Below are 18,424 nucleotides of genomic sequence, written 5' to 3'. Positions count from 1 at the left end.
TGGAGATTGCCTGGAACTGGTTGCCCGTAAATTGCCTCGTGTGACATGGCCCTTACGTCCACTTGTTCTGTTTCGCTCGGCATTTTCTGGATAGACCAATGAGCGTGCTTGATATACGTTTGCCCATCCCTTGGCGCTGGGGACGAGCAAATCATTTTGTCCGCTGGAGATTCTGCCCGTATTATGGAGAAAATGATTCAAAAGAGGGCGCTATGAGGAGTAGTTTGTACAATGGGTGCGTTCGTTTAGCTTCCCTGGGTCGACCCCGGTGTGTGGCATTTTCTTTTTCCAGGACGAACGTGTGCAGATAACTACCCACGTTTGTCCTGGAAAAAAAAACCGCCACACACCGGGGTCGACCCAGGGAAGCTAAACGAACGCACCCGAAGTTCGCCATGGGGGGGGGGGGGGGGGGGAGGGGCAGTCGGGGACATAATCTTCTGTAACAGAAGGTACCTCGGCTGTATAGGCAGACCTACTTTAGGGTCCAATGTTTTACCGGTGCGTGTATGGTCCCATACCCAAAGTGGTAGATTCAGCAACACCCATGGAGGTAATCCTACCTCCATGAACGTAGATATCGTTTGAACACGGAGCTTGTGCCCTGAATGCTTTGATTATGTCCATGTCGGTCAATTATGATTCAACAGATGGTTTAAAATTCCCCAACTATCACATCACAACTACTAATAAAATGACTTTAACAGAGCACTTTCAGAAAAAACGGAAACTCGATTTTAATATACAGGAAATGAACAAATAATTACCCGTTATAAAAAAGCTTCGATTTATTATTAAAACGTGAACTAACGAGTTTAACTTGAAATTCTCCGTAACTATTTATATAATAACAACTCTCCATGTTCTAATTTGGTTTATTCTTATTTTATCATCCTTTCTCCCGTTGGTGTGTAGGCCTACCTATGTATTTTTGACATGTTTTTCATTTGAATAAATTCAAATCAAATCAAATCAAATCAATAATAATGTTTTGAAACGTGAAATGTCGGCAACTAGGCGATACGGTTTTAATAACAACAGGAGAAGAAATTAATAAAATAAACAAAATTAAATAAAAAATACCACTAGTAGCCAAATTAGTTTCGATCTAGCCTTCAGACGCAAGGAGTAATGTTATAGTCGAGCTAACTTAAAGGCAGTGTACACTATTGGTAATTGTCAAAGACCAGTTTTCTCACTTGGTGTATTATGCGTAAAATAACAAACCTGTGAAAATTTGAGCTCGATCGGTCGTCGGAGTTGCGAGATAACTATGAAAGAAAAAAAACACCCTTGTCACACGAAGTTGTGTGCTTTCAGATGCTTGATTTCGAGACCTCAAGTTCTAAACTTGAGGTCTCAAGATCAAATTCGTGGAAAATTACTTCTTTCTCCAAAACTACGTCACTTCATCAGAGGGAGCCGTTTCTCACAATGCTTTATACTATCAACCTCTCCCCATTACTCGTTACCAAGTAAGGTTTTGTGCCAATAATTATTTTGAGTAATAACCAATAGTGTCCACTGCCTTTACAGATTTTCAAAAACTAAAATACCGCTTAATGGTTTTCACCCAATTTCAGGGGGTAAAACTAACCCAACCCATTAATTATAGCAAACTAAACCGAGCCTCTAATAAGTATGGAACTGTGACTAATTTTTGTATAAAACTCTTTTTAATGATCGTATTTAATGTAACTTGACAACTGTGATAGAAGTACTAAGTTATACCGAATGTTTCATGAAAAAAAAAACTGATTCGACGAGCTACCGTCACAAGCAAAGTTGTCGATCATTACCGCATTGCTAATAAAAACACTTCCGATAGATATCATGCCATCATGATAGAGCATCCACTCTACGATGCGGATTTATAACGGGTTATTTATAAGGGTATCTTGAGAGTTTTTTAAGCGAAGCGTTTGCACTAATTGGAAGTCTTACTAAGTATACTGGTCGACCTTTGGTGTAAACTGACATTAACTTTTAGTTACTTTCTGCGCGTTTTTAGTTACTCGACGTTACGATTTCTATGTCCCATTAACCATTAAATAGTTCACATTAAATAGTTTGTACAGGCATAGTTATTGTTGTAAAATTACTAGAAACTAAAAAAAAATAACGTGATCAGGTGATTATAATTGAGATGTCATTACTGCGTACATATAATGGTGTCCACCTTTAGTAAGGACTAAACTTTACTTCTAATTTTCATCTCAGTAAACTTGAGTGAGCTGGAACCTGAAAAGCGAAGCCACTTAATTCCTTCCAAATTGTCGGTGGCCTCGTTGAAGTATCTCCCGTTCAAATCGGTGCCATAGCAGGCGTTGTACCACCAGGCTTCGTGGTACCGCACGGCACAGTTACACGCTTGGGTTGACAGCTGCCACCACCCCAGACCGCCCTCCGTTGACAACGTCATGTTTCGCCGGGCAACCAAAACACAAAGGTTTTGCCCGGCGGTCTGCGCGCGAATCATGTTTTGGTTTTCGAGTGGCGTCAGAGGTCATATCGTCTATACGGCTGCAGTTGTATGGCTTTCGACTGGTACCCCGAACAAAGATTGACACTAGTTGGTAAAGCACCAGCACTTTAATAGATGTCTCATTTATCCATTGCATTAAAAGTTCGTTCACATTTAATTCCATGTTTGACATACTTTTTTAAGTTTCAAAGTGTATAATTATTATTGTTCAAAAAATTACTAGAAACTTAATAAGATGAAGTGATCAAGTGATTATTTAAGGAGATTTTTCTATCCACCTAGTAAGGACTACAGTTTTCTTCTAATTTTTATCTCAGTTCTTTTGAGTGTGAGCGAACTCGAAAAGCCATTCCACCTAATTCCTTCTGTGTTGCCAGTGGCCTCATTGAAGTATCTTCCGTTCAAATTACAGACGTTGCACCAACCGTACCACCAGGCTCCTTTGAGACGCACGACACAGTTACCAGACCTCCAGCCATCGTTGTCTCGGTCTTTGGTCGTAAAGGCCATGTTATTGTTGTACGATAACGTTTCTCCTGAAAGATAACACACGTAGCCCTATAGTCAGACGTGTAAAATGTGATGTTGGCAGGAGGATAAACTTAGAACATTAGTCGTTTCTAACATAAGGTCGATAAGGTGTGATTAGGAACAAATTTATCAGTTGGAGCTGGGATATATTGGGAGAAGTGAAGTAAAATAATGTTCACAATCTATAATAGTCATAAAACAGGTTCATTGTTTTCATTGTTTCCTTTTGGGGTAATTTTTTGAAATGTTCAGCTTATCATTAGCGTCAAATAAATTGCCATCGAAACTGGATATAAAAGCGAACACTTTTAATTTTTACCATTTTCGCCTCCAAATTGTGAAATGGTTTGATTTTAGAAGATACTTTAATTTTTCTAGGCTTAGAAATGCATAAACTGCAATTGTTTACTACTAATTTGTTGCTTATTTATTTTGTTCATGTTTGAGGTTCAAAGGATACCAAAATCCCAAATTCCACTGCTGGGCTGGATTTGAGGAATAATGTAATAAGAACTCCACCCCCGCTGTTTTCATCTGGGTTTAACATATAAATAAATTCCTTTTTTTGTCAACTCCCAATAATTAAAATAATTTATTATACCTTGTAAATAAAAACGTTGTGTGTATTTGTCTTTTTTATTATGATAGAAAAACAAGTTTGGAGTACAAAATGTGGTGGAAAAAAACTACCAAAAATGTACATAATACAAAACTGATAATACATGTGTTTCAAAGTGCATCCGATTCCCACGTTCCTCCAGAAATGTTTTGTGAAGGAAAAAGCATAATTTTAACAGTTTGAAAACAACTTCGAGAAAAGTTGCTATATTATGTTACCGAAAAAGGGGGAAAATAAAAATTAGTAGATGAAGAAGACATGTTCCAGTAAAGTTTTACTGTAACATTTGTACATGGACTATTACGGTTGTTATGTTTGACAAGTATTGGTTATTACTTGGGTCGGCATTCACCGACACTTGGTATGAACCACTGTCTAAAAGTAACGATGTTGCCATATTTAAAACATGATCGACTCTTAGACAGTACGATGTTCTATGCTTTGCTGTCTTCCAGTGACAATTACTGACAGCAATCACTTATACAAGTATTGGTTAGCTTGTCTGTCATAGCGATGGGCACAATTTACCCATTAGAATGTGTGTATTGGCTATTGAGTCTCCACTTCAAGCGTCTTACCTGCATTTCCTGAGTAACCTCTTACTGTCAACCTATAGTTGTCACTCACATCGGCAATGCTGAATGTATCGTAGTTGGCATACCCAGTAACGTCGTCGAAGTCTGTGAGATCTACGCGGAGTTCGTACTCGCCCTGAGCAGTCAGACGGTGCAAGTTGTCGTTACCGAGCCAAAACTCTCCCTCTAGGTTCCCAAAGCCCCGGCTGTAGTTAGCAAAGTCCAAATAGAAATCTACACTGCCGTCCTGGCGCCTCTGGAAAACCTATCAAAGGAACATGGGGGTTTTAAAACTCCGGACTTCTTCAACTTTATCAAGCTTCTTCTTATTTATAAATTCTTAGAGATGGGTACTCTCATTTTTTACTAGCGCGTTTTCTTACCGTCCATCCACCACCGTCTGTTTCCATATCACAGTATACTCGGAAAGCTTCACTGGAGCCTAGAGGTTGAACCAGGTACACGCCACTGATCAATACACCCATCGCACGAATCTCAGAACAATCCTTTGGAAGGGCAACTGTACAAGTTTGTAAACATAAAATGAAATAAAATAAAAAAAATTAAATCTCGTAATCCTACGAGTATTTTTTAAGTCTAAACATGTTTTTGGCCCATTTAAGAAACCTCAATGATAAGTAAGGTTTGCGATAAAAAACACAATTTCACTCCTATATGACACTGCTCGACCTTACCAACAAAATTATCAACGGTATGTTTTTTTCATTTTTTTGTTGTTATACTTTCTCTTTATGGTTGTGTAATTGGTTGTCTTAGAATTGTGGTGTGATTCTTTGAAATTGTTTCTAGGTTTTGTCTAATTCTGTACACTGGCTGACAAATTCCATGCGTATTCATATGATAAATAAATATTAAATAGATATGAGACTTGAAAGTAAAAGAAAGTTGTTACGTTGACTGTATATAAATAAAACTTACGTCTTCCATGAAAGAATAGCACCAATGGAAATAGAGAGCCTTGCAGCTGTTCTAGCTGTCGTCTTATGCCCTGTACCTCAGAGGTGTCCGTTTGTTGGTTGGTCAATACTGCACCCTGCAACTCACTAACCATTCGACGTGTTTCCTCCAGCTCAGAGGTGGTTGTTTCTTGGTTGGTCGCTACTGCGACCTGTAACTCACTAACCATACGTCGTGTTTCCTCTTGCTCAGAGGTGGCCCTTTCTTGGTTGGTTGATGCCGCAACCTGCAACTCACTAACCATTCGACGTGTTTCCTCCAGCTCAGAGGTGGTTGTTTCTTGGTTGGTCGCTACTGCGACCTGTAACTCACTAACCATACGTCGTGTTTCCTCTTGCTCAGAGGTGGCCCTTTCTTGGTTGGTTGATGCCGCAACCTGCAACTCACTAACCATTCGACGTGTTTCCTCTTGCTCAGAGGTGGCCCTTTCTTGGTTGGTCGCTACTGCGACCTGTAACTCACTAACTATACGACGTGTTTCCTCGTGCTCAGAGGTGGCCCTTTCTTGGTTGGTTGATACTGCACCCTGCAACTCACTAACCATTCGACGTGTTTCCTCTTGCTCAGAGGTGGCCCTTTCTTGGTTGGTCGCTACTGCAACCTGCAACTCACTAACCATTCGACGTGTTTCCTCTTGCTCAGAGGTGGCCCTTTCTTGCTCAGAGGTGGCCCTTTCTTGGTTGGTCGCTACTGCAACCTGCAACTCACTAACCATTCGACGTGTTTCCTCTTGCTCATAGGAAACAGTTTTTAGATTTCTGGTCACTGTAATGTTGAGCTCTTTCACCAGATCTTGTGTGTTTCTGACTTCATCGTCAAGAATGACGAGGTAGTTTTCTACTATAAACCTCAACTCGTCGATCTTACTACTTGTTTGTAGCTCACATGAAACCGTTCTCTGGTTGCTGGAAGCTTCAACTAGTTGTTCAACTTGAGACTTCACGATCAGAACGATCAAGAGTGTACGGATAAACAAGGCCATTGTGCTCAAACTGCAAATACAAAACACGACTTCTTCCGTTGCTAAATCGAGTAGAAATGTTTAAATGAAAATGAGCCACAGCTAGATCCTTACTGAACAGATGGTGCCTGAGTTTAAGTTTGGTTTTCTTCCTGATACGCTATTTTTAGCTGACCTGAATTCATAGGGAAAATATCCGTTAAAACGTATAAGGGGGTTGAACCAGGAACTCGAGGGTAGAGATTTCCGTGGGAACGACCTTCAACCAGGCTCTCGTACTGTGGACGGGGATTGATTTTGGACTTGGGCCAGACCCGGATAAAACAGTTGTTATAATGACATTGACAAAAATAATAACAAGGACGTGACGTGCAACTCAGTCTCAACAAGGAAAGATGGCTTAACAAGATATTGATGGTTTTTACAACACATTTCAACGACAACAACAATCACACAATGCTATTTGTAATTGTTAGCAAATGTTGGTGTGTTTTCGAAAGCTCAGTTATTTATTATTGTAGGCATAAGCGAGACTGACGACTAAACACCCACTGTCTTTATAAGGATTCAGCAAATCTACCGCGATGAAATTTGTGTTGTTACCTTTACACTTTGTATAGTTTGATTAATTTTAATTCTTTTTGTTTTTTATGTTAATATTGTGCTGATACCAATCGCTCAGAAAATAAGTTATTAATCAATGCAGACCGGTTATCAGTATTTAATGCATACATCAGGAAGGGGTAGTTGATGGGGAGGGGTGGGGGGGGGGGGTAGACACACCCGAGTAATCAGAAGCAGTTTTAGAATTTAATCCGATATAAACTAGAAACCATTTGTCAGTTACGAATGATTTTAGGAATGTCAATCTTTCCCAGTTTAGGCTAAGTTTTCACACAAAGAACAGCATCATATTAAATTTTAATTCAGTTTTATTCTAAAACAGAAGATTAAAAACATTTGCATATCGTACAGCTATATTTACCACTGCAAAGTTAATATAGGTTTTCTCCGTCAAATTCTGCAAATGAGCAGTCAATTTCATTTTCATGCGTTCGAATTAAAACTGTTTTGCCTTTCCAGTTGTTACTGCGTTTCAAATTCAGAATTCGGCAATTCAATTTCGCGTTTTGAGTCGAGTCAAATTCCACTAGCACTCTGTTCAACTTAGCATAACGTCATTCTTTTACGCCTCAAGAAGCGTCTGCGAATTTGGATGCTGCTTTGATGAATTATTCAATTGAACGATTATTTTGTTAAATCGATTGACGCAACATTACATTTGACCTAAATCATAAAACGAAATCGAATTACCCTTTTCAGTAGCATTCGATTTCGCGCGAAATAGAATATAGCTTGGTGGTTAAAATGGCTGCTCGTTTGCCGAAATTGACCGAGAAAACCTATATACATCGTCTCAGTTAATTCACTCCAAAGATTTCCCGGGTCAGATATAAACAAATTGTTCACTATTTGACATAATTCGTAATTAAGGTTTGAGTAGAGCGACCCCGATTTTTTATAGGGAGACCCAATCCAATAATGATTCACCCATATCCAATACTTGAACATACAAAATAAACAGAGAAATGTTTGTCGTGCCTAATTGCAATTATCTGTCTTTCCAGTCAATATATTAAAAGACGAGGCCGGTAGAAAGTAGTCGAGCCCTGTTCGACACAGAATAATTCCAAACAGAGAAAAATTAAGCCCTCTGATTTACAACCGAACAAATAGCTTGTGAAGTCCCCCCCCCCCCTCCCAACCAATTAGTTGTGTTTAAAGGCAGTGGACACTATTAGTAATTGTCAAAGACTAGCCTTCACAGTTGGTGTAACTCAACATATGCATAAAATAACAAACCTGTGAACATTTGAGCTTAATCGGTCTTCGAACTTGCGAGATTATAATGAAAGAAAAAACACCCCTGTCACACGAAGTTGTGTGCGTTTAGATGGTTGATTTCGAGACCTCAAGTTCTAAATCTGAGGTCTCGAAATCAAATTTGTGGAAAAATACTTCTTTCTCAAAAACTATGGCACTTCAGAGGGAGCCGTTTCTCACAATGTTTTATACCATCAACGTCTGCCCATCACTCGTCACCAAGAAAGAAAGGTTTTATGCTAAAAAAATATTTTGCATAATTACCGATAGTGTCCACTGCCTTTAAATTCGATTGCAACATTGAACACTGACACACTGACAGTAAAAGTTCGTTCACATTTAGTTATTATGTTTGACATTATTTTTGAAGTTTCAAAGTGTATGTTTGACATATTTGTTTAAATTTCAAAGTGTACTATTATTATTGTTCAAAAAATTACTAGAAACTAAATAAGATGAAGTGATCAGGTGATTATTTAAGGAGATTTTTCTATCCACCTAGTAAGGACTACAGTTTTCTTCTAATTTTCATCTCAGTTCTTTTGAGTGGGATGTAATTACCCGAAAAGCCAACCCACCAAATTCCTTCTATGTTGTAAGTGGCCTCATTGATGTATCTTCCGTTCAAATTACAGTAGGTGCAATAAGTGTACCACCAGGCTCCATTGCGCTCCACGGCACAGTTAGCAGTACCCCATTCATCGTTGTCTCGGTCTTTGGTCGTAAAGACCATGTTATTGTTGTACGATAACGAGTCTCCTGAAAGATAACACACGTAGCCCTATAGTCAGACGTGTAAAATGTGATGTTGGCAGGAGGATAAACTTAGAACATTAGTCGTTTCTAACATTAGGTGTGATTAGGAACAAATTGATAAGTTGGAGCTGGAATATTGGGGGAAGTGAAGTAACATTAAAATTGTTCAAAATCTATACATAAAACAGGTTAATTGTTTTCATTTGTTCCCTTTGGGGTGATTTTTCCAATTTTCAGCTTTTTTTAACATTATCATTAGCGTCAAATAAATTGCCATCGAAACTGGATATAAAAGCGAACACTTTTAATTTTTACCATTTTCGCCTCCAAATTGTGAAATGGTTTGATTTTAGAAGATACTTTAATTTTTCTAGGCTTAGAAATGGATAAACTGCAATTGTTTACTAATAATTTGTTGCTTATTTATTTTGTTCATGTTTGAGGTTCAAAGGATACCTAAATCCCAAATTCCACTGCTGGGCTGGATTTGAGGAATAATGTAAACAGAACTCCACCCCCGCTGTTTTCATCTGGGTTTAACATATAAATAAATTCCTTTTTTTGTCAGCTCCCAAAAATTACAATATACCTTGTAAATAAAAACGTTGTGTGTAATTTTCTTTTATATCACGATAGAAAAAAAAGTTTGGAGTACAAAATGTGGTGGAAAAATATGCTAACAAATATTTACATATACAAAACTGATAATAAATGTGTTTTACAGTGCACCCGATTCCCACGTTCCTCAAGAAATGTTTTATGACGGAAAAGGCATAATTTTAACAGTTTGAAAACGTCTCATAGAAAAGTTGCTATATTATGTTACCGAAAAAGGGGGAAAATAAAAATTAGTAGATGAAGAGGAAATGTTCCAGTAAGGTTTTACTGTAACATTTGTACATGGACACTTGGTAGAACCACTGTCTAAAAGAAACGATGTTGCCATCATTTAAAACATGATCGACTCTTAGACAGTACGATGTTCTATGCTTTGCTGTCTTCCATGGACAATTACTGACAGCAACCACTAATACAAGTAATGGTTAAGCTTGTCGGTCATAGCGATGGGTACAGTTTACCCATTAAGATGTCTGTATTAGCTACAGAGTCTCCACTTAAATAGCTACTTACGTGTATTTCCTGAGTAACCTCCTACTGTCAAACTGTAGTTGTAACTCACATCGGCGATGCTGAACGTATCGTAGATGGCATACCCAGTAACGTTGTCGAAGTCCGTAAGATCTACGCGGAGTTCGTACTCGCCCTGAGCGGTCAGACGGTGCAAGTTGTCGTTACCGAGCCAAAACTCTCCCTCTAGATTCCCAAAGCCCCGGCTGTAGTTGGCAAAGTCCAAATAGAAATCTACACTGCCGTCCTGGCGCCGCTGAAAAACCTATCGAAGGAACGTGGAGGTTTTAATATTCAGATATTCTTCAACTTGGTCAAACTCTTTCTTTATATTTACAAATGTTATATTCTTAGAGATGAGTACTCTCATCCATTTGCTATTGTGTTATCTTACCGTCCATCCACCACCATCTGTCTCCATATCACAGTATACTCGGAAAGCCTCACCGTAGCCTAGAGGTTGAACCGTGTGCACGCCACTGGTTGATACGCCACTCGCACGAATCTCGGAACAATCCTTTGGAAGGGCAACTGTACAAGTATGTAAACGATAAAAACAGTAATCAGTAACTGTGCCCCGTCCGTAACTGTACCCAAATATTGTAGTTTAATTGTTCCAAATCCTATAGACTAATCCGACGAAACAAAATTTGTAGCGCCCTCTATTGAAATTCTTTTTTTTTTTTGCACAATCTATGCACTGAAGACACCGCAGCAAATGGCGCGCGGTGCTCAACACTTGCGCGCCCGGTTCAAGTATTGAGCACCGCGCGCCATTTGCTGCGCTGTCTTCAGTGCATAGATTGTGCAATGGAGATAGATGGTGGTGGATGGACGGTGAAATTACGTGTATGAAAACTGAATGGTGAATGAATCTCAATGTCTTGTTGACTCATTTTAAAAGATGCTTTTCCATGGTCAATACTGTGTCCAATAAAATATTCTACTTCTATAGCACTGCTTGACCTTACTAAAACAATTATCAACGGGATCGTAAATAATCGTTCAATATTGTTTTCATTGACTCACTATTAGCATTTATTACGATGACTTTAAAACAAATAAAACTTACGTCTAGCATGAATGAATTCCACCAAGGTAGAAACAGAGACTTGTAGCTCTTCTAGCTGTCGTCTTATACCCTGTAATTCCGAGGAGACAGTTTCCTGATTTGCTGAGACTGTTTCTCCCAACTCGTCTACCTTCCGTCGTGTTTCGCTCAGTTCATAGGAGACGGTTTCCTGATTTGCTAAGACCGTTTCTCCCAACTCGTCTACCTTCCGTCGTGTTTCGTTCAGCTCATATGAGGCGGTTTCCTGATTTGCTGAGACTGTTTCTTCCAACTCGTCTACCTTCCGTCGTGTTTCGTTCAGCTCATTCGAGACCGTTTCTTCCAACTCGTCTACTTTCCGTGTTGTATCTTCTTGATTTGTTGATACTGTACGAAGTATTTCCTGGACGGTCGTACAGTTGTAGCCGGTACCGGAGGAGTTAACGGGATCAGGGCGTCTGCAAACGGGCGGGTTGACTGTGATGTGCGGTTGACACACACATCGTTCAGTCTCGGTCGTTGGATATGGCCCAAAACTATTAGTTTGGGATCTTGCTCTCATAGCAAACACGGCTAAGAAGACCAACAGGGTCATTTTCATACATGGTGGTTCCATTAAGGCAAACCGATAACCAATAAATGTTATTTTGTAGACAGACTTGTACTTTCAGTACAGACTAGACGACTTATGGTTGAACTTCTGCTGTGACGCACTAACATATCCGTTTGGCCCATAGGTCAATATTCTAAGTATGAGGATCAAAGTGCATCCACACTGCATTTTTACACTTTGTACACAGCGGTAGGTAGCGCCAATTATACACTGTCTAGGCTGAAATTATTAGGTTGTTATTATTATTTTTTTAACTAGACTGGAAAAAAGTACAACTTATAAACCTAAACCAAAATGTACGTTTTACCTCAAAATAAGTTGTGGCCGAATACGTCTCGTTTTTTGAGAAGTTGCATGACTTATAACAATCGCCGTGTAATAACTCATAACGAGAGTGTATTTGGTCAAAGGAACACGTTGCCTTGGATCGGTCGAGTTGGTCTTTGAAAAGCGTTCTGTAACCGTTTCTTATAAAATCGGTATGGTTAGAAAGATGTTGTAAAAGTAGAATACAATGATCCACACAAATATGCCTTGAAATTGCTTGGTTTTGGTTTTACCTCGTCGACAAACACGGCCGGCCATTATTTTGTGGGAGTCAAAAAAATGACCGACCGTGTTAGTTCGCGACGTAAAATAAAAACCGTGCAATTTGGAATGATAATTGTGTGGATCAATGTATTCTACTTTTAAAACATCTTTCTAACCATATGCATTTTATAACAAACGGTTACAAACGCTTTTCATACACCAACTCGTCCGATCCAAGGCAACGTGTTCCTTTAAGAATTCAGGACATTCTTGCTCCTCGAACGCAGGAAGGTTTGGGTTGTGAGTTATAAAATTTCCAGATCACACGATGTCTTCAACAAATACACAATAAATCACAGCCTTATCGTTTGAAATCTGTCTTGTATACACCCTACAATGTAATTACTCAAAAGTAACTTTGGGTTTGCAACAAAGGATGATAAGTTTGGCGCATAAATTGTTGCCAAATTCGGTCCTAAGTCATGGGGAAACCTGTCGCCCGGAGATACTGTCCCCTTTATGATACAGAACGTGCGTTCCATGAGGATGAACCAAAAGAGGGCGCTAATAGTTTGTACTTAGTATGGGGGCGGGCACATTATGGCAACCGTTGTATTAAAGTTGTAGCAGAAGTTGAGTAGCAAGAACATCTGACGTCACACTTCGAGGCTCGTGAATAACGCTAGAGACCTGTCTCCAGACCGGCTTGTATTTTCACCTTCGACCTACATTCATTTCACATAGAGATACGCAGTCAAATTATATTGCGGACGTGACAGCAGTGTACTGTTTGAGCAAATGGAAAGCTAATGTCACTGCACGTTTATAATGATACTATTGTATCAAATGGAAACACTGGATCTAGGAGCAGGGACCTGTCTTTATCCAGGGCCCAGTCTATAAAGTTATAGTAGTGTAGTACATCATTTGAACACGGAGCTTGTGGCTGAATGCCTTATGTTTATGTCGGCCAATGATTCAACAGATAGTTTAAAATTCCCCAACCATCAAAACTACAAAATGGATTTAACAAAGCACTTTTAGAAGAAAAAAACAAACTCGATTTTAACACAGGAAATGAAGAAAACAAAATTGGAGTAACTAATCTCGTTGTCCGTTGTAACTCTTACAATTGAAGAACAAAGAATTTTGCCAAAATGGTTCCCATGTAGAGGAGGGCCGCGTAGCAGCCGTTGAGGGCAGTAGCACCACATGTGACCGTGACTCTCGTAGGATGTTCAGATACCAACATATCTTTGTAGGTGTTTCTTGAGCCATTGTTCGGCGCTGGCACAACGCCAAGAATCTCACACATTAAAGAGTAAATATTCACCTGGAATGAAACAATATTTTGAAATATTGCTAATTTCCAAAATATTTACATTGTCAAGGAGGAGTATTTTTATTATATTTATTTTTTTCAAAAACAACAAGTCATTATTAGTGGTTGCTAAGAGCAAGCTCAAGTGCGCACATGTTAGTCGACTACTGACCGGTAACGTACTTGCACAATGACCCACTTACTCAAACGACTAGTTTGGAAGTCTAGTCAACCATTGCCATCCGCGTTTTCACTTTAGTGTCACTGGTTCCCCCTTTTCGCTTTCCACATGTTAGCATGGAACAGATTTCAGTGAAGAAACCTTTGTCCTGAGGCTCGTTCAAAATGGTCGACCACAGTAGTCAGCCAACGGTCGACCAGCCCGGGTTCGAGTCAAAATAGTCAACCTTAAACCATGGTGCACGTTTGAACTTTCTCTAAATATTCTTACCGATTCAAAATGATTGGCGAGGTATCCATGTCTGAAACTAGGTCCCTGAGCGTAGAACAAAGACTTCATTGTCATGTCATCATTGTCGTAACCATGACCTGCTGCTGACACATTGTCAACTCTCTGTAGAATGAAAGTTGTCAAATCAAAAATTCCATCGGTTGAGTCCAGATGTAATAATTGTTTTAAAACACTGGACCCCTTTGGTAATTGTCAAAGACCTTCTCTCTTGGTTTATCGCAACATATGCATAAAATAACAAACCTGTGAAAACGTTGGCCCAATTGGTCATTGAAGGTGCAACTAGACTTTGTTATTATGCATCCCACCCGAGTAATAATATGCCTGTGATTTTTTTCACAGAACTCTGGAAACTACCGAGTATACACTGCTTAAACACATCAGTGTTTTTGTATATGGGCATCCCCGATGCAAATTTAATATCTACTATTAGTACTAATTATTTGACAATGTTGCTCATTTCATACCATGGAGAATGTGAATAATAAGTTATAAGAATTATCTTACCGGAAACAAAGTCCATCCGATGTCCATGTACCCAATCAGAGCCAGATTTCTTGGGTTGTTACCGTAGTGAAATCTTGAAGGAAACTCTTCTTTCTTAAAGATGTTGATCGATGGATGGGCACGTGACAGGGTGCTGTACACCTATTGGTCGGGAATTCACACGCAAACATTGTCAGTGAAAACTTATACCCTGCATCGGCTTCATTGTAGTGCTGTGCGTGAATGGGAGCGGTTCTGTTTTTGCTTTTGTTCTATTTCTCGACGTTTCAACTAGGCCTGTTCTGCGGTCTTCACGTGAAGATTCACCATTTGTTATTTTAAACACCCATAAGCAACTAATTCATCTGCTAATTGTATGTCTTCAGTGAATTAGATAAACATAAACGTGTAAGCCCGGTTAAATAGACCCTCCAATGAAATATGTAAAATCCGCATAGCGCGTCCGCACTGCACATTTTGGTTTGCAACAAATGAGGGAACATTGCGCTGTTTTGTATGCGGCTCGTGGCGGCGTGAAACAGAGGCAATGGTACGTCCGTGTAATACACATCTCCATAGCTTTTGCCAACCACTAGAGGGTCTGTCAGCATATGTATTGTAATTTGCATATTTTATTGGAAAGGTCATAGGTTACCTCCTCAAGTGCGCCCTCTACAGGTTGAATCTGAAATATTGACCCGCCATCGGAAACGAGCATATCCACTTTCGATTCGTTGATGTAATCGAACAAAGAAAGTGCCTTATCGCCGGAGATCTTCGCCATTCCATGATCACTCGCTACAATGAAGTTTAAATTGTCTCCAACATTTGAATCTACCGCTATCTTGGCTAGAATATAACTTATAAGTTCGTTGACTTCACCGGCCACCCTTTCCGTTTCACCACTGAAACCCGTATAATGTAGAGCGTCGTCGAGCTTACCGACGTACAAGAAAACAACATCCAAGTTATCTTCATAGAGCCAGTCAAACACCACTTTTGCGCGGTCTACGAGGTTTTGGTACACCTTGGTGGAGTACCCGATGTAGCGATCAGGAAGGATGCCGTCGATCGGCGTTTGACCCCCGGGGTACATGAAGCTGCCCGCGCTAAGACCCTGAGTGATGGCCGTGATCCAGAGCGGCTCACCGGCAAAGTTAAACCACCACGTGGAATTCATAGTTTCACTCCATCCACCTGTCATTTCGTGTGTGGCTGCGTCAAAGGCTAAGTTATGGACAACACCGTGACTTTCAACGTAGAGACCTGCACAAACAGACAAGTAATTTATAGTTTCTGCTGATAAACAAAATAATGATTTTATCTGACTTTAAACTTCAAAACATGCGTTTCAGTATTGATCTGAAATCCGATTCCTGTGAGGCCGAGCCCATTTGAGGGTCAGTTTTTGTTAACCACTTCCGGGTCATTCTGATCCAGAAATGATCCAGAGTCTCCTGGATCCAAAACCCGGGTCAATCTGACCCGCGAATGGTCGGAGCGTAATATACCAATATTAATTTGTTATTAATAAAAATATGTGCAACTACTTTTTTTTTATTCTGGGTTTGCACAACTCAGCAGTGATCAAAATGAATTGCATGAAAATTACTCTAAAAATCGAATGTTTTAAAATTAAAAACGTGATGTTCTTTGTGTTAATGTTGTGTGAAGCCTTGCATTGTGTGGAGAATGGGAGTACCTATAAATATATATTTATATATGAATAGTAAACTTGCGGGTACAACCAAGTGTAGAATCTCCTTTGAAGGAGTGGTGGCTCTGAAAAGGAGACAGTTTGGTCTCGACGTTTCGAAACAGTGTACTCTGTTCGTACCCACCAGTAGCGATTGAGAACATGCTGGGTGCTGACTTAGTAACAAAGACACCGTCCAACCATTCGGCGCGGACCCCATTCTGTGCAATCGTGTCCAGGGCCGGCATCTCGTACCCAAGACGGTCCCATCGGAGTCCATCCACGAGGAGAAATATGATCTTCTCCTAAAAAAATGTTGATCAAAATAGTTCTCAAGATATCGAATGACAGCATCATCTAAAAGGCAACTATTTATAGCTCATGCCTATATCGTAAAGCTGGACGTTACTTTAACAACATCCAAGAATGGTCAGGGATAGCACCAATCTGAAAGCAGTTGCAGCATAACCAGTGATACTACATGGCCCAATTTCAAAAAGCTGCTGAGCACACAAATTTGCTTAGCATGAAATGTCTTCCTTTACTTGATAACAAAAAGCTTACCAACCAAATTGCTTTATGTTGCATATTGCTTGTTACTGGTATTCAGCTGTTGTTTGCTCATACTGAAAATCACGTGGACATTTTGGTTGGCAGCCTAATCTTGTTTTATTAGGCACAAATTTCATGCTAAGCAAACATTTGTGCTTAGCATGAAATTGGGGCCTGGTGTACTATTTGAAGAGGCCGGGGGAAGTGTATTTATCTAAGTGTAGCATACAAGTTGGAGCTTGATTTCAAAATGACGAACACGCGTACAGCCATTGCTTATCGCAAAACGACTCTGAACCTTTTTCTGCCAGCTGTTTTTGTTTTTGCGAACTTTAGTCTAGCACACTGACCCGACACGTTCGTGTTTGTAACTATTCTTATCAGAAGATTTATTACACTTTTAAAGGCACTGTATGGGCACGTTTGGTAACTGTCAAAGACCAGTGTTCTGCACTTGCGTGTATCCCCAAGATGCATACAAAACCATATCTGTGGGAATTTAGGCTCAGCTGGTCATCGAAGTTGTAAGAAAAAAATGGGGGGGGTACCCTTATTGCAAAAATTGTGTGTGTGCTTTCATGTGCCTAAAAAGGGGGCTTTAGGCCCGAAATCTTTATCGGACTTAATTATTTTAGTAAGAAATTGCCTCTTTCTTAAAAACTAAGTTACTTCAGAGGGAGTCACTTCTCACAACGTACTATCAACATCTCCCCATTACTCGTTACCAAGTAAGGTCTATTGCTAACAATTATTTTGAGTAATTACCAATAGTAGCCGGTGCTTTTAACTGTTTGGAACTCAGTTCAACCCTGACACGGCACGACTCGGCCCCCACTCCGTATATTTGTTTATGACATTGCACCGGGTGGAAAATAAAAAATTGTTCAATACCTATTTTCATAGAAGTATTGCCTTTTTTCGAATCCACTGCTTCGGCTTCGGCTCAGGCTAGGTAGGCTGGTTTTCTAGGCCCCTCTGTTGTTATGACTCTACGCGTGCTATGCGTTCAGGGATTCAGACGGTCGAGTCTGTAGCCGAATCCAAAGCCATGGATTCGAAAAGGGCGCGGTATGCAACCACACGAGGTTCGACGGAAAAACAGACTGATCTTTGACGCAACTTACACTTTGGCTCCCCATGAGGAATGTATATCAGACTTACTACACCAAGCAATAAGTACATACCTTTGGTGGTTTTTGTTGGCTGTTAACCAATGAAGTCAGAAGAACGAGTAAACCTAGACAAAACGCCTTGTCCATCTTTATAGCGGCAATTAAAACTGTGTTACGAATGGTGGGGATAAAACAGTAGCCTGGGTCCAAGACGTCACTATCTCATACTTATGTATCGTGATACCTCGACAGAGGGCGCGCTTTGCTCTTGGAATCATTTTCGGTTGACACTGTCGGGGTGCATTTATATTAGGCCTACAACTAAATAAACTACCATAATAACCAATGCCAAATGCTATATTCCAAAATACCCGACAAAATATTTACAGTGTCTCAGTCTCTTGAAAAATCAGATATATTTTCAGACAAATCCAGATTTCTTTTTTAATTTTTGGTAGGTCAGCAGTTTGGAGTTTTTGCTAATAACAATTTTACCTGAAGAAAAAAACACCCTCGAAAATAATTATTTTGTTTTTCCCAAACCTACTCGCTGTCAGTTTCCATGAGGCATTCCTCTCATTTCCAAGCCAAAATAAGCAACTTTAAAGCCTAATAAGAAAAATCTCAAAAGTTGATGAAGCACAGAACCATCCCCCCCTCCCCTCCCCAGGTT

The 18,424-nt window shown here is 39.8% G+C and overlaps 3 protein-coding genes across 3 annotated transcripts; all 3 read right to left on the bottom strand.

Annotated features, from left to right (window-relative positions):
* Positions 1-2,287: 2,287 nt before the first annotated feature.
* LOC139952270 (uncharacterized) lies at positions 2,288-6,443 on the bottom strand. Its single transcript, XM_071951347.1, has 4 exons — positions 5,150-6,443; positions 4,594-4,730; positions 4,214-4,475; positions 2,288-3,021 (listed from the first exon to the last, which is right to left on the bottom strand). Exons 1-4 carry the CDS (start codon positions 6,168-6,170, stop codon positions 2,774-2,776), a joined length of 1,668 nt encoding a protein of 555 aa, XP_071807448.1. The 5' UTR covers positions 6,171-6,443; the 3' UTR covers positions 2,288-2,773.
* Positions 6,444-7,063: 620 nt separating this feature from the next.
* Positions 7,064-11,725, bottom strand: LOC139952397 (microfibril-associated glycoprotein 4-like). Its single transcript, XM_071951512.1, has 4 exons — positions 10,990-11,725; positions 10,312-10,448; positions 9,921-10,182; positions 7,064-8,792 (listed from the first exon to the last, which is right to left on the bottom strand). The coding sequence occupies exons 1-4, from the start codon at positions 11,582-11,584 to the stop codon at positions 8,542-8,544; spliced, it is 1,245 nt and encodes a 414-aa protein (XP_071807613.1). The 5' UTR covers positions 11,585-11,725; the 3' UTR covers positions 7,064-8,541.
* A 690-nt stretch (positions 11,726-12,415) lies between these two features.
* LOC139952396 (ectonucleotide pyrophosphatase/phosphodiesterase family member 7-like) lies at positions 12,416-17,941 on the bottom strand. Its single transcript, XM_071951511.1, has 6 exons — positions 17,824-17,941; positions 16,233-16,392; positions 15,047-15,657; positions 14,413-14,553; positions 13,885-14,007; positions 12,416-13,445 (listed from the first exon to the last, which is right to left on the bottom strand). The coding sequence occupies exons 1-6, from the start codon at positions 17,896-17,898 to the stop codon at positions 13,239-13,241; spliced, it is 1,317 nt and encodes a 438-aa protein (XP_071807612.1). The 5' UTR covers positions 17,899-17,941; the 3' UTR covers positions 12,416-13,238.
* Between the last annotated feature and the right edge of the window lie 483 nt (positions 17,942-18,424).

The sequence above is a fragment of the Asterias amurensis genome, chromosome 20 (genome assembly GCF_032118995.1).
Source record: "Asterias amurensis chromosome 20, ASM3211899v1".
Classification (NCBI taxonomy): domain Eukaryota; kingdom Metazoa; phylum Echinodermata; class Asteroidea; order Forcipulatida; family Asteriidae; genus Asterias; species Asterias amurensis.
Note: the sequence above shows the minus strand (reverse complement) of the source record. Positions and strands in the feature narration are given on the sequence as shown.

Coding starts and splice junctions, on each gene's coding strand:
- LOC139952397 (XM_071951512.1), bottom strand. CDS start 11,584: ATGGAACCACCATGTATGAAAATGACCCTGTTGGTCTTCTTAGCCGTG. Junction 10,449..10,989: donor GGAATTCATTCATGCTAGAC/GTAAGTTTTATT, acceptor ATACTTGTACAG/TTGCCCTTCCAAAGGATTGT. Junction 8,793..9,920: donor AGGTTACTCAGGAAATACAC/GTAAGTAGCTAT, acceptor GTTATCTTTCAG/GAGACTCGTTATCGTACAAC.
- LOC139952270 (XM_071951347.1), bottom strand. CDS start 6,170: ATGGCCTTGTTTATCCGTACACTCTTGATCGTTCTGATCGTGAAGTCT. Junction 4,731..5,149: donor GCTATTCTTTCATGGAAGAC/GTAAGTTTTATT, acceptor AAACTTGTACAG/TTGCCCTTCCAAAGGATTGT. Junction 4,476..4,593: donor CAGACGGTGGTGGATGGACG/GTAAGAAAACGC, acceptor TTCCTTTGATAG/GTTTTCCAGAGGCGCCAGGA.
- LOC139952396 (XM_071951511.1), bottom strand. CDS start 17,898: ATGGACAAGGCGTTTTGTCTAGGTTTACTCGTTCTTCTGACTTCATTG. Junction 14,554..15,046: donor TAGAGGGCGCACTTGAGGAG/GTAACCTATGAC, acceptor CCCGACCAATAG/GTGTACAGCACCCTGTCACG. Junction 14,008..14,412: donor TCGGATGGACTTTGTTTCCG/GTAAGATAATTC, acceptor TTCATTCTACAG/AGAGTTGACAATGTGTCAGC.